General features: G+C 32.9%; 2 protein-coding genes across 2 annotated transcripts; one reads left to right on the top strand and one right to left on the bottom strand.

Moving 5' to 3' along the window:
* Positions 1 to 283: 283 nt before the first annotated feature.
* LOC148201710 (protein RGF1 INDUCIBLE TRANSCRIPTION FACTOR 1-like) lies at positions 284 to 2,009 on the bottom strand. The gene is made up of 4 exons (XM_088109876.1): positions 1,884 to 2,009; positions 1,625 to 1,807; positions 1,098 to 1,337; positions 284 to 865 (listed from the first exon to the last, which is right to left on the bottom strand). The coding sequence occupies exons 1-4, from the start codon at positions 1,884 to 1,886 to the stop codon at positions 617 to 619; spliced, it is 675 nt and encodes a 224-aa protein (XP_087966002.1). The 5' UTR covers positions 1,887 to 2,009; the 3' UTR covers positions 284 to 616.
* A 7,662-nt stretch (positions 2,010 to 9,671) lies between these two features.
* Positions 9,672 to 12,087, top strand: LOC148201709 (uncharacterized). Its single transcript, XM_088109469.1, has 3 exons — positions 9,672 to 10,275; positions 10,827 to 11,468; positions 11,639 to 12,087. The coding sequence occupies exons 1-3, from the start codon at positions 9,672 to 9,674 to the stop codon at positions 12,085 to 12,087; spliced, it is 1,695 nt and encodes a 564-aa protein (XP_087965595.1).
* The last annotated feature ends 1,262 nt before the right edge of the window (positions 12,088 to 13,349 follow it).

Here is a 13,349-nt window from a genome sequence, read left to right as displayed (position 1 = left end):
TTCTATTCATTTTAAAGTAGCCTTTATTAGAACCAATAATTTGGCTACGAACAAACATAAAGTAGGAATAGTAAAAAACACTATAATGCCTTTAACTCCATAAAAAAAGAAAAAGAAAAAAATATCTATAATTCTATACATAGTTTTGTGTAGAGGTTCAAAAAGAGTTCTAACCTTCGGTTGATTTTCTTAATTCCCTTAAAGTCGATTTTGTTGCATGTCTTACACTAATTATTTGGAAGAAGATAAGAGAAGAAAAAACAAAGCAATGGTTTTGTTGAATGAAACCATTCATGTGTAGAAAGGAACATTTACAACTAGGATGTTTCATTCATTATATTCAAATGAATGCAAAGCATAGCATTATTGCAGCCAAAGCCAGCCTATCTTGAAAAGTAACATCAACATTGCTCTCTCTTTAGGTACTTAAAAAATTAATGCTCTCCATTAAGACAGCTTTGGTTTAAGGACACTCCAACCCACATGGGTTTGTGAGGAATGAGCTGGATAAAGAGCACAAATCCAGCTTGAAATTAGTTAATCATGAAACCATAAGAATAAAAATATATGTCAAAACTAAAACTTGTAATTATTCTTAATTGTACTATAACTTCAATTATGGACCTAAAGGTGCTCTATGAGGTATCCCTTTTCTTCTCCTTGAATTTGAACAACCATGTTGTAGGGATGGCCTTAGATGTGAATTAGAAGACGTGCTTTGGTACACTTGTTTGTGGATTCCTTCACGCAATTCTTCCTTTGATGGCAACCTTCTTCGCATTCCTTCATGCAGTCTCCCTATTTCTTCGTCTTTCTTTGCGCTTAAGACAAAGCTCACATTCCCATTCTTCTTTGTTCCTTCAACCTATTATTATTTATATACATATAAAATCACTCTTTTTATATAAGTTTCTTAAGATAATTCTATCAAAACCACTTCTAATCTTTATATATATTGTTCTTCTTCTTCTGGGTATCAACACAAACATACAAAATGACACAGTTCGATATGTTTTAATAAACTAAACAATTGAAAAAGTAACACAAATTAAGATATTGGAAAGAATAAGGAAAGAAGCAAATGAGAGATAACCAACCTTGCATCCCAAAGAACAGAAACGAAAAGGATCCAAGAGATTCCTTCTGCAAATTTCACACAAATGAGAATTGCTTTTTCCACCACCAACCATGTTACTGGTTTTTGATTGATTCTGAGGCCTCTCATTCAGGAAAATAACTTTAGCACTGTTGATCACATAAGTCTGAACTCCACTGATATCCAAAACTTTCTGAATCTCTGCTACCCTCACAACATCATGATACGAAGATCTTCTTATCTGCATTACACTTACCGATAAAAATATTCAATCTTTCTCATTCTGTTAATTCCATCGCCATTAAAACTCTCTTAATATCTAATCAAACTTCATGCATGAATGAATGTATATGTAAAGATTGATACTTGATAAACATTTTTTTGCTGCACATGGTATTCTCTTTTGCAGATAAAACATGGTTCATCACATTGTGAGGACTAATCCCTTCTGCTAGACTCAACCATTTGTGAAACTGTACTGAGATGTGTATATATAATGAAGAACAGAAAGTAAAATACAATACCCACTTGAATTACTTGATGATCTTTGTGCCAAGATTGTTTGCAATAAAAACAAAATGAATGGTCCTTGCAATCGAGGCAATACATGTTACATTCGTTTCTGGGTGTGTTGATGTGAGTTTCGCATACGGTGAAGAATGTGGTGGATAAGAGTTGTTCCAGCCATGGTGGAGGCACCAACATCAATTCCTGAGAAAGACAAGCACAAACACTGTCATATGTAGTGGACAAAAAAAAAACATGAGTATATGTTCGAACATCATACCATTGTGGAGGATGATTGTTATAATGTGCAAGTAACTTAGGGTTGGAGATTATTTTAGCAGACAGTGAGGAAGACACAGAGAAGAGGAAGAGGAAGGTTTTGAAAGGGTAACATAGGATTTGTCAACAAAACAATGAATGAAGTAAAGGACAAAGCAAGTGTGTCGTATTATATAAGGTGACACCAACCGTTAAGATGAAAGGATGGTAGGTCAAGTAGGTTTTGGAGCGTCGGATTATGAGAGATTATGCTCTTTCCAAGAGTTGGTCACGTTACAGCTACCCCCATTCGTTTATTTTTCCAATTTAACTTTTTCTTAAATATGGGTATATTTTGAAATTTGAAAAATTTAAGCATTTATATATATTATATTTACAGTAAATGTTAGGGACACAAAATTAAAGAGGAAAGTTTTTTAGAAACAAAATTGTATTTTTTTTAATATGCTTTAGCATAATTTTTAATGAAGAATTTCTTCTCCAACACTATTATTTTTTTTATAAATATTATATAGAGACAATTTTATTTTTTGATACTCCATTCATTATTTTCTATATGTTTCCAGAAAAAAAAATGTTCTTTTTATCTTTCTTTTTAAAACTTCATCATTTATTATATTTTCCCTATTTTACTTTATCTATTTTTAAATTTTTAAATAATTTACATATGTTTAGTGTGATGAAGAAACAGGAGAGTTGAAATAAAATAAAGTACACAACTATTTTATTAAAATAAAGAAAATTTTTGAAAAATATAAATTTGAATAAGAGGGTTTTGAGTGCATAACTAGTTCAGTTCAGTACACTTAATATAGATTATATTTAATTTACTTCATTCCTTAGAAGAGTAAATACTTTTATGTGTCAGATTACAACTACATTATTATTTTTACCATCTATTTTTCCTTTTTCTCTCAAATAAGTAAATAAACAAAATACCTCACACTAATTAAAAATTATAATTAATATCATTTAATTATACCATTTTAGTTTAAGCAATAAATTTTTTTCTTCTAAGTTATCCATTTTTGAAACTTAATATCACATTACCATTAAAAAATATCAATCAAATGAAAAATATTTTATATGGAAGTTTTTTTAAGTTCAAACACAGTAATTCTTTAAATATTCGACGTCAAAGAGATTTCTTTTTATATAGTTTATATAGTATTATTTATAATATATTTGGATTTCTTCTTACAGAAAATAAGTTGTTCATTTCCTTTCTCTAAGAAAAAAATAACTGGGCTATCATTTTAAAATTGAACTACGATGGAATAACAATTGATGATGATAATTTATAAGTTTTTTAACATATCATTTTAAATTATTGCATAATCATGTAGTGCAAAGATAGGAAAAAGTAAAACAGTGTGGATATTAGTCTTTCTTGAAATTATGAGAGTTCGTGTGTTTTGGAGGGATGACGACAAATAAGATTGTTCATATTTAGGAAAATTTTAATAGTGTATACGACACAATCATATGATCTGACAGGCAGTTTTTATAGCTACCTTCTGTGACAAAAATGATCACTTTTGTAGACATTACCTGTAGTACATATAAATATAAAATAGTTTTCCAATTGGTTCTATTTCTTGTTCCATTAAATTATACACTTTTTTTCGTTAGTGGTTGAATTTTTTGTTTGCCATAATGTCTATAATCCTTAATACTGTTTCAGAATTCACTTTTGCAAAGAGTTAAAATTCAACTCTAGGTGCGATGAGATTGAGACTTTTTTACTCATATTATATAATGCTAGATCAAAGTTTTCTTTGAAAACGTCACCTAGAAATGTGGCTTAGTAAAAATTGCATTGTGTTGTGTTTATCAAATATTAAAACAAGAAAAAACACTCTCTATTACTATGTGTGTTTTTTTAATGAAAAATAAAACTTTTAGAAGTTTATGATGTAACATCATATTTAATAATATAAAATTATTAAATAAAATATTATAAAGTTAGATAATACACACAAAAAAGTTAGAAAGTATATAAATTATTAATTCAGTTATCCACATTTATAACTATAATAACATAATATATATACACAACAATTCAAATCTACAAGAATTAATAAAAAAAATACTTTTATACAAAACAACTATATAAAGCTATGTAATTATGTTGTCGCATTATCACTTTTTATCAAAGATATATCAAAACATAATTCATCATCTACTCACATCAAGAGGTGATCATAGTAAAGTATCAACAAAACACAAAAAGAAAAGACATGATAAGCTAGTTTGCAAAAGAAACACCATAAGACAGTTAAATCATATAAATTATCAATTAAACATTGATAAAATACTAAAATTCATATAAACAAACAAACAGTTTACACTAAACTCAATCATCCGCATATATGCCTTTGACATAGGACTTCATTGTAGGTGTGTATTTTTAGTAGTATTTATGTTTTGTAGAGCCATAAACACATGGGCTATTAGTTATCACCCTACTACCCACAAAGTTAATCCCTTTCGCGTCTAGGACTAAGATCTCCTTCCATTCTCTACCACACTCCCTTCCTTTCTATACGAGTTGAATGGTTTGTAGTATATCATGATACATCCCTTTGAACTCCCATGTATCAAAGCATATACTAAACATCACCAACCCACGAAAATTCTCTAAACAAACATACCACATATATCCAAACAAAAATATTCATTTCCATACATACAGTTATCACACTCACAAACATACTCAAAGGTTTTATAAATCATTACCAAACAACTAAAAAGAAGAAACAATGTAAACATACATACTAACGATTAGAGGTAGCGCTCAACAATAGTCCTAACGTCTATCGCCAAACCTTTTGCAGAAGGTGGCGCTCAATAATAGTCTTGGCCCTTAGTGACATTCGTCTTGCAAAAACATCGCACTCAGTGACACACTTCTGTTGCTCAGTGTTCTAGAACTAAAATTGCTCTTGACCTACAGTGCAAGATAGCGCTCAGTGCTGCCCTGCTACTATTCAATGCCAAAGCATTTGTAAAACTTGACCCTCAAACAGTGAAAAGGGGCACTCAGCGATCTGAAGCAAAATCGCTTCTAGACTTGCAAAATGAAGCTTGGCTCAATGCTATATCAATTGACAACAAACTCAAATTTTTTATTCAAGTGAACTTGAACTTAATCAATTGCTCAAATTGGTTTTCTTTTTCAGAGAGTTAGTTCAACACAGTTTTTATACTTTAAAATTTATACCAATTTGCTCAATTGTTTAGCTATTTAATTCTCTCAAAAATCAAAACATTCAAAACAACAATCAAACTTAATTCAATCCTCAAACCACACAAATCAATTCATGCATTAACACCAATCAAAATCCAATCAACATACCAACAACATTAAATTTATCAACTCACGTACACTAGAGCAATTAGCTTCCCTTACATGCAACAGGACAAATAGCTCGATACAACCACCTCATATTGACAATAAGTTCAATATTCTCCTATGAACAACAAAAACATTATCAAGATACACCCATTAATACAGTTACCAACAAAGACTAGCAAAGAAAACACAAGAACTAAATGTGAGTTAAAAAGAGCTACATATAGAGGATGAACAAACAAACTAATAAAGGGACAAAGAAACCAACTTATTGTATTGAAGAAACTAATCAGTTGATCTTGATCAACTCATCACAAGAAGAAATCCTATTGTCTTTGATCTTAAAAAAAATGAACAAATTAAGAAATCTTAGAGAAAAAAGGAGGTAAAATTTCAAAAAAAATTATAAAGAGAATGTGTCTTTTTAAATAATGCAACCCATTTATAAAAGTTGTATATATACTTTTAATTTTTATTATTAAAATAATTAAGTCTCACAATTCTAAACACACCATCAATTCTAAAACAAAATTTTCTATGTTTTTACGTATAGTTTTTAAAAATGTAGTTAATAAAGTAAAAATTAAAAAAATGAAAATAAAATATAATATAAAGATATATTCACCATATATACTTGTAGTCTTATTAAATTAAAGTAATTATTAGAATATTTAAAAGAATTAGTTTTACTAAAATTTTCTTAAGTATGGAATGAATAGATTTGAAGGCATGTTTAGTTTTATAAAATGTGGAATACTAAAGATCATTATATTTAAATTTCAGTTATTATATAAAATTATTTTTCTTTTAATTATGTTTAAAATATTTATATACTTATTTTAATTCTACATGTATATAGATGATTATATTTATTTTAATATTATTTAAATAATTCTTACTTTTTAAATATTATTTTAGTAAATAATAATATACTTTTATCCTTTAACTTTGATTAGTAATCCAATTTATCCTCCAATTAGATATTTTGTTCTGAATGAATTTATGTACGTTATTAATTTATTAATTCATTAGTAAGTTCCTTAATCATCTAGTATATATTCTCCAAATACCAGATCTACTAGTGTCATTATGTTTTTTTGAGAATAGGGTCATTAATAGCATATAAAAACAATATTAGTGAAGAAAATTAAAGTTAGTGTAGATGATTAAAGTAACTTTGGGAAAAGAAAGAGATAATTAATCAAAGCTAAAACCTAACATGATTAAATTATATCACATCAGTGTCAACAAATACTTATGTTATATTTTATATATAGTTTTGAAAGATTTGTTTATATTTTTACAGAATTAATTATACATTCTTTAATTATACATTTCTTTGACTAATTTATATTTACATATAAAAGTAATGTGAAAAAAAAATTTAATAGAAATTTAAAGGGTTCAAATGATTGTAATAATTTGTAGACTTACCATTCTATTTTTATTATTTCTATTTTTTATTAAATATAACTTTTTTATTATTTATTATCTTTTTTTACTTCGTTTCAATGGTCTCTTATCACTTTCGAGGTAATGAGAAGACAACAAATAATAAAATAATATAGATTGAACCAAAAAATTTTAAATTTCTATGTTGTACTTTTTTTTTTAAATTAAAAAAAACGTAACTTGTTTTTTTTTTAGAAAAAGAATAAAGTAAATCTAATTTTTGTTAGAATAAACAAAACATATTTCAGTTTTTCAGTTAATTTCAGTTTATTCTCTTGTATAAAGTTGTATTCCTACACTATGTTTGCGGTTAATGAAATAACAGAGTGAGTATTATTCAGTACCTGTTTGTGTGTTCTTCTTTTGCTTGTTGTTTTTCTGACTCTGGTTGCTAGGCTGATTCCGGTGTGAACTCCGGCGTGTGGTGGTGGTGTCTGGTGCTTGCAAAAGAAGGGTGAAAACCCTAGCAGAGCGTCTCGCTCTACTTTTCCCTCTCATCTCTCGGTTTCTCAGTTTTCTCTCTCTTGTCACATGTGCATTATACTCGTTTAAAGAGTAAAGTGCATCTATTGGGTGGCTTTGACGTTTCTACCCTCAAGTTTAATATGGTATCAAGAGCTAAGGCTGTTTCGTGGTGAAATTGTGAAGTGGGTGTGTAATCTTTATCTGGAATTGGGTGTATCCAGAAGAGAAAAGTAGGAGTCTTTGGCTGTGTAAAAGTCAAAGAAACCATAAGATTTCAGCAAGAAAGGATGACGGGATTTGGAGGAATACAGGGACCATTACCAATATTTGATGGGAAACAGTTTGATGACTGGCGCATCAAGATGCAAGCCATCTTCGGTTTCCAAGATGTTTCAGAGGTAATACAAGAAGGGTTACCTGAGTTGAGTGATAGGGCTACTGAAGAAGAGAAAAAGAATTACAAACTGCAAGTGAAACTGGACAGCAAGGCAAGATTCTTGCTATGCCAGTGTGTCAGCCCAAAGATCTTCAACAAGATCTCCAAGGCTCCTACTGCTAAGGAGGTATGGGACATTCTAGTGAAGACCTATGGTGATGAAGACAAAAACACAAAGGTGAAATTGCAGGCATTGAGAAGGCAGTTTGAGATTTGAGTCATGGATGAGAGTGAAATCGTGGCTAATTATTTTGATAAGGTACAAGAATTGGTGAATAAGATGAGGGCCTGTAAAGATGGGATATCATATGAGTACATTGTTGACAAAATTCTGAGAACTTTGTCATCCAGATTTGACAATGTTGTGGTTGCTATTGAGGAGACCCGAAGAAAGGAAACTATGGAAATTAAAGAGCTGTTAAACTCATTAGAGGCTCATGAATTTCGTATCAATGAGCGCAAACAGTGTCATTAGCAAGCTCTACAGGCCAGATCACAGTTGAAAGGCTGGAAAGGGTTCAAGAAAGGTGGAAAAGTGTTCAAGAAAGGGAAAGACTCACAGGATCAGCAAGGAGTAGAGTCCAGTGGGTCAGGAAAATTGAAAAATTCAAAGAATTCTGATGCTGAGTGGAAATTTGACAAAAAGAAGGTAAAATGCTACAACTGCCAGAAACTGGGTCATTATGCCAAAGAGTGCTGGAAAGGAGAAGGGGCGAAAAATAAACCCAAGAAATTGGCCAATTTGGCACAGGAGGAAGAATCAGATTGTGAAGCAGTGATATTGATGGCCCAAGATGATGCAAAATGTTAATCTCTTTGGCAAGTGCACCAAATCGTTCAAGTAATAAACCGTGGTAAGACCAGGTATCGTTTTCCCAAGAGACTCGTAATACTAAAAAATTGTTCGATTAACAACTCATCTAGACTCAAGAACAAATCATCATTTAAGAATATGTGCAAAAAGATAAATTCACAAGTAATTACAAGGTTGGACTTTGGTATTGAAGGCACTTGGAAATGGAAAAGTCTAGAAATGGTATGAAATGACATTGTTAAGGTTAGTTTTCACCAATGCACTCTTGTGTATAACCAATTTCATCTCCTCTTTATCAATTTACTAAAGTCAATCCACTAAAACACTCTAGCCCTAATCCCTTAGGTGAAAGAGCCTAGGTTTTCCTTATCAAACTCCAATCCCTTGGACAATCTAACAAGCAAACCCGCATTAAGAACTAGGATCTACGACAACATGTGAATCATATCCCATCCCTGGCTCAATGACCCACAAGGACTCTTGTTTCAGTTCAAGATTTCATATCCCATCCCTGGCTCAATGAAACCCCAAAATCAAGTCATGAACGTCCCCATTACATGCAAGCTTTAAGATCGGAAACAAGAATACTAGTAATAGATAGAAAAGGCATTTATAAATACGAAACAATCATTCATTACACAAGAGTTCATAGGCTACATCTAACCCTAACAAGATGAATCTGGTTCTCCATTTCCATGGAGAACCCTAAAGCTTACAAACATGGAAGATGGAAGAAGAAGGAGACCCAAAGGAAGAGGAGGAGATGTTCCCACAAGCTCCTCGCGCCCTCCATGAGCTCCAGACGTGAAATCGCACCTCCAAATAACCAAAGACCCGTTTTCTTTCTACCTCGTGAGTATATATACTGCCCGAATTCTCGCTTAAGCTAAATTATTCTCGCTTAAGCGAGAATTCTTCTTGGAGAAGATAGTCATTCTCGCTTAAGCTAAATTATTCTCGCTTAAGCGAAAATGACTGTTAAATCAATGACTTCCTGGATCACTGAGGCTCTTCAATGTAATGGAGGATCTTCCTAACATCAAAATAGATCAAAGAAAACAAGGGATTAGAGTATTATTTACGTAATGTAGCCCAAAATATAGATAAATACTAAAACTAAATAAAAGAGAGGATTTAAGCAAGTAATAAGCTAAAGAAGAGTTGATTTTGCTACTAAAATGATGCTTAGATAATGGTAAGAATTAGCATTATCACAAAACAACCAGAAAACACAGTATGGTACCTAGATTCTGGATGTTCCACTCATATGACCGGGAGAAAGGACTGGTTTGTGAAAATACAGGGGGTGGAACATGGGAAAATCAGATTTGCTGACAACAACAGTTTGGAGGCTGAGGGGTCTGGCAGAGTGGTATTGAGAGGTCAAGATGGCAGAGAAGTAATAATAGAAGAGATACTGTTTGTACCTGGTTTGAAAACTAATCTGCTAAGTCTAAGACAACTTTTACAGAAGGGTTACATGATGAAGATGGAAGACAACTGCCTTAGTATCTTCAATCAGAATGCGAAAGTAGTTGTGCAGGCTCAACTGTCACAAAATAGAACTTTCAAGGTTGTAATGGAGGCAGTAGATCACAACTGTTTCACTGCTACAGAGAGTAAGGATGAATGGATGTGGCACCTCAGATTTGGACATTTGAATTTCCAAGATTTGTTTCAGTTAAGCCAAAAGAAAATGGTGATGGGTCTACCTAAGGTTGATATTCCAAAAACAGTTTGCAAGGAATGTGTTCAATGCAAACAGACAAGGGGAAGTTTTAAAAGGGTCTTACCCCAGAAATCAGTAGAAAAGCTTGGGGTAGTGTACTCAGATGTATGTGGACCTATGCAAATAGAAACACCTGGGGGCAGTAGGTATTTTCTGTTATTCATAGATGACTGGACCAGAAAGTGTTGGGTCTACTTATTGAAAAGAAAAGGTGAGGTGCTACAACAGTTTCAAAAATTTAAGAGTATGGTTGAAAGGCAAAGTGAAAAAAGGTTAAAAATTCTGAGAACAGATGGAGGATGGGAGTATACATCCACTGAGTTCAGAAACTAATGTGAAAGAGAGGGAATAGTTCATGAAATTACTCCTCCCTACACACCTCAACACAATGGGGCAGCAGAGAGGAAAAACAGAACTATTTTAAACATGGTGAGATGCATGTTGAAGAGCAAGGAGTTGCCTAGTTTTCTATGGGGTGAGGCAGTAATGACAGCCACCTATATCTTAAATTTATCTCCAACAAAGAGATTAAATGAGGTTACACCAGAAGAGGCCTGAACAGGAGCAAAACCAGATGTAAAGCATCTAAAAATTTTTTGTTCCCCCTTTGTTACAAACATGTGCCAGAACAACTAAAAAAGAAATTGGATGATAGAGGAGTTCCATTGATACTGATGGGGTATCATGTTACAGGTGGATACAAGCTGTATAATCCTACAACAGGGACAACTTCTATCAGCAGAGATGTGATAATTGATGAGACTGGGACATGGCAGTGGGAGTCAAAAGAAGATGGAGGACCAACTATTGAGTTGGAAGATGAACTTACAACAGAACCAGAGGTGCTCAGGAGGGAGGAGAATGTAAGAAGGTCATCTAGAATGACTCAACTACCAGCACATCTAAGAGATTATGATCTAGCTTATGATGCAACTGTGTTTGCAGAGGGAAATTTTGTTCATTATGCCTTGATAGCAGAAGCCGAACCAGTGGAGTTTGAACAAGCTGTGAAAGACAAAAGGTGGTACAAGGCTATGTTAGAAGAACTGGGTTCAATTGAGAAGAACCAGACCTGGGAACTAACTGAGTTGCCTCCCAAGAAGAAACCAATAGCACTTAAGTGGATTTACAAGTCCAAAATAAATCCACAAGGAGTGGTGACAAGGTACAAGGCCAGATTAGTGGCAAAAGGATTCTTGCAGCAGGCAGGAATAGACTATGGAGAAGTTTTTGCACTTGTGGCCAGAATGGAGACAATTAGACTGGTGGCCTCTGTGGCAACAAAACTCAACTGGACCTTACATCAGTTAAATGTAAAGTTTGCATTCCTAAACGGTAATCTGGAGGAAGCCTAAGATACTTTTGCAATACTAGGCCAAACATCAGTTACAGTGTGGGCCTGGTTAGTAGATATATGCAGAATCCTAAAATTTCTCATCTGATGGCCATTAAACGGATTCTGAGATATCTAAAAGGTACACATACCTTTGGGATCTTACTGCCAGGAGGAGAATCAGAAGGGGAGGTAAGAATCAATGCTTACTCTGACTCAGATTGGTGTGGAGACAAAAGTGATAGAAAGAGTACTGCTGGGTATGTATTTTCCTTAAATGGAGCACCAATTTCCTGGAGCTCTATAAAAGAATCAGTAGTGGCTCTTTCATCATGTGAGGCTGAATATATTGCAGCCTGTGAAGCTACATGTCAGGCGGCTTGGCTGAGTTCATTGATGAGTGAATTGAAGATTGAATTAGAAGGGAAGGTCAGACTACTTATGGACAACAAGTCAGCCATAGATCTGACCAAACATCCTACATCTCATGGCAGGAGCAAACATATTGAAACTCGTTTCCACTACATCAGGGAACAAGTTAGCAAAGGAAAATTAGAAGTTGTATACTGCAGATCCGAGGACCAGATTGCAGACATACTCACTAAGGCACTGAAAGGATAACGCTTTCTAATACTTAGAAAGCAGATCGAAGTAAAAAAGGTAGAGATCAAGGTAGATCTACAGAACATAACTATGAAAACCTAGGGTTTTCATCTTTGGAAGGGGATTCGTCTGGAAGAAAGAGTTTTCACGAGTTTAATCGGTGAAAATCGTTTCCGAGACCAAAGGAAGCATTTGTACCGATTATTAATCGGTAGAAAATGCTTAGATTCATCAGAAGCAAAGTTTTATCGATTTGATCGGTGAAAAGGGATTTTTTTCTTCAAAATCATGTTTTGTTTAGGAGGAGTGTTAGAATAAACAAAACATATTTTAGTTTTTCAGTTAATTTCAGTTTATTCTCTTGTATAAAGCTGTATTCCTACACTATGTTTGCGGTTAATGAAATAACAGAGTGAGTATTATTCAGTACTCTTTGTGTGTTCTTCTTTTGCTTGTTGTTTTTCTGACTCTGGTTGCTAGGCTAATTCCGGTGTGAACTACGGCGTGTGGTGGTGGTTTCTGGTGCTTGCAGAAGAAGGGTGAAAACCCTAGCAGAGCGTCTCGCTCTACTTTTCCCTCTCATCTCTCGGTTTCTCAGTTTTCTCTCTCTTGTCACGTGTGCATTACTCGTTTAAAGAGTAAAGTGCATCTATTGGGTGGCTTTGACGTTTCTACCCTCAAGTTTAATAATTTTTGCTTATTTTTGACACTTAAATGAATATATATTTTTTGTTGAGTAATGTATTTAACTAGAGTTAAAATTTATCCGATGTATTTAACTTTAGTTAATTTAAATTTAAAAATTGTTTAACATAATGAACATTATGAAATTCAAGATCTTATCACTATTATGAAAAAAACTTAATTATTCTTTGAACTTTACCTTGTTATCATCAAAGATACCAATCAACATAGGCCACATACTTCCACAAGCTTCAAAAATAATTTTAGGTCAAACAAGATTTTGTCTAGAAGAGAATATGATCACTTTTTGTTTTGTGGGATAAGACCATTTCTCTACACAATTTATAACAAAACAAAAAGTGCAATAATTCTCAATCAACCACAACATAATTTCTTGTATTTAAAAAAGATTACAAGCTTCCAAAACATGATTTTTAAGTTTGTAGGAGCCTTTAGTCCAATCTGCTGCACAAAACAGAAGAAAAAGATAGACCAAACACATAAAAATTAGATAAAATGATAATTGAGTTAAAATGGGATTGGCCCAACGGTGGTCACAACAAGATCGAGGGTTCAAAAGCCCAACAACACAAACT

Source organism: Vigna umbellata, chromosome 3, assembly GCF_029865625.1.
Source record: "Vigna umbellata cultivar VRB3 chromosome 3, Vumbellata_1.0, whole genome shotgun sequence".
NCBI lineage: Eukaryota > Viridiplantae > Streptophyta > Magnoliopsida > Fabales > Fabaceae > Vigna > Vigna umbellata.
This window is presented reverse-complemented; position numbering and strand designations above follow the sequence as displayed.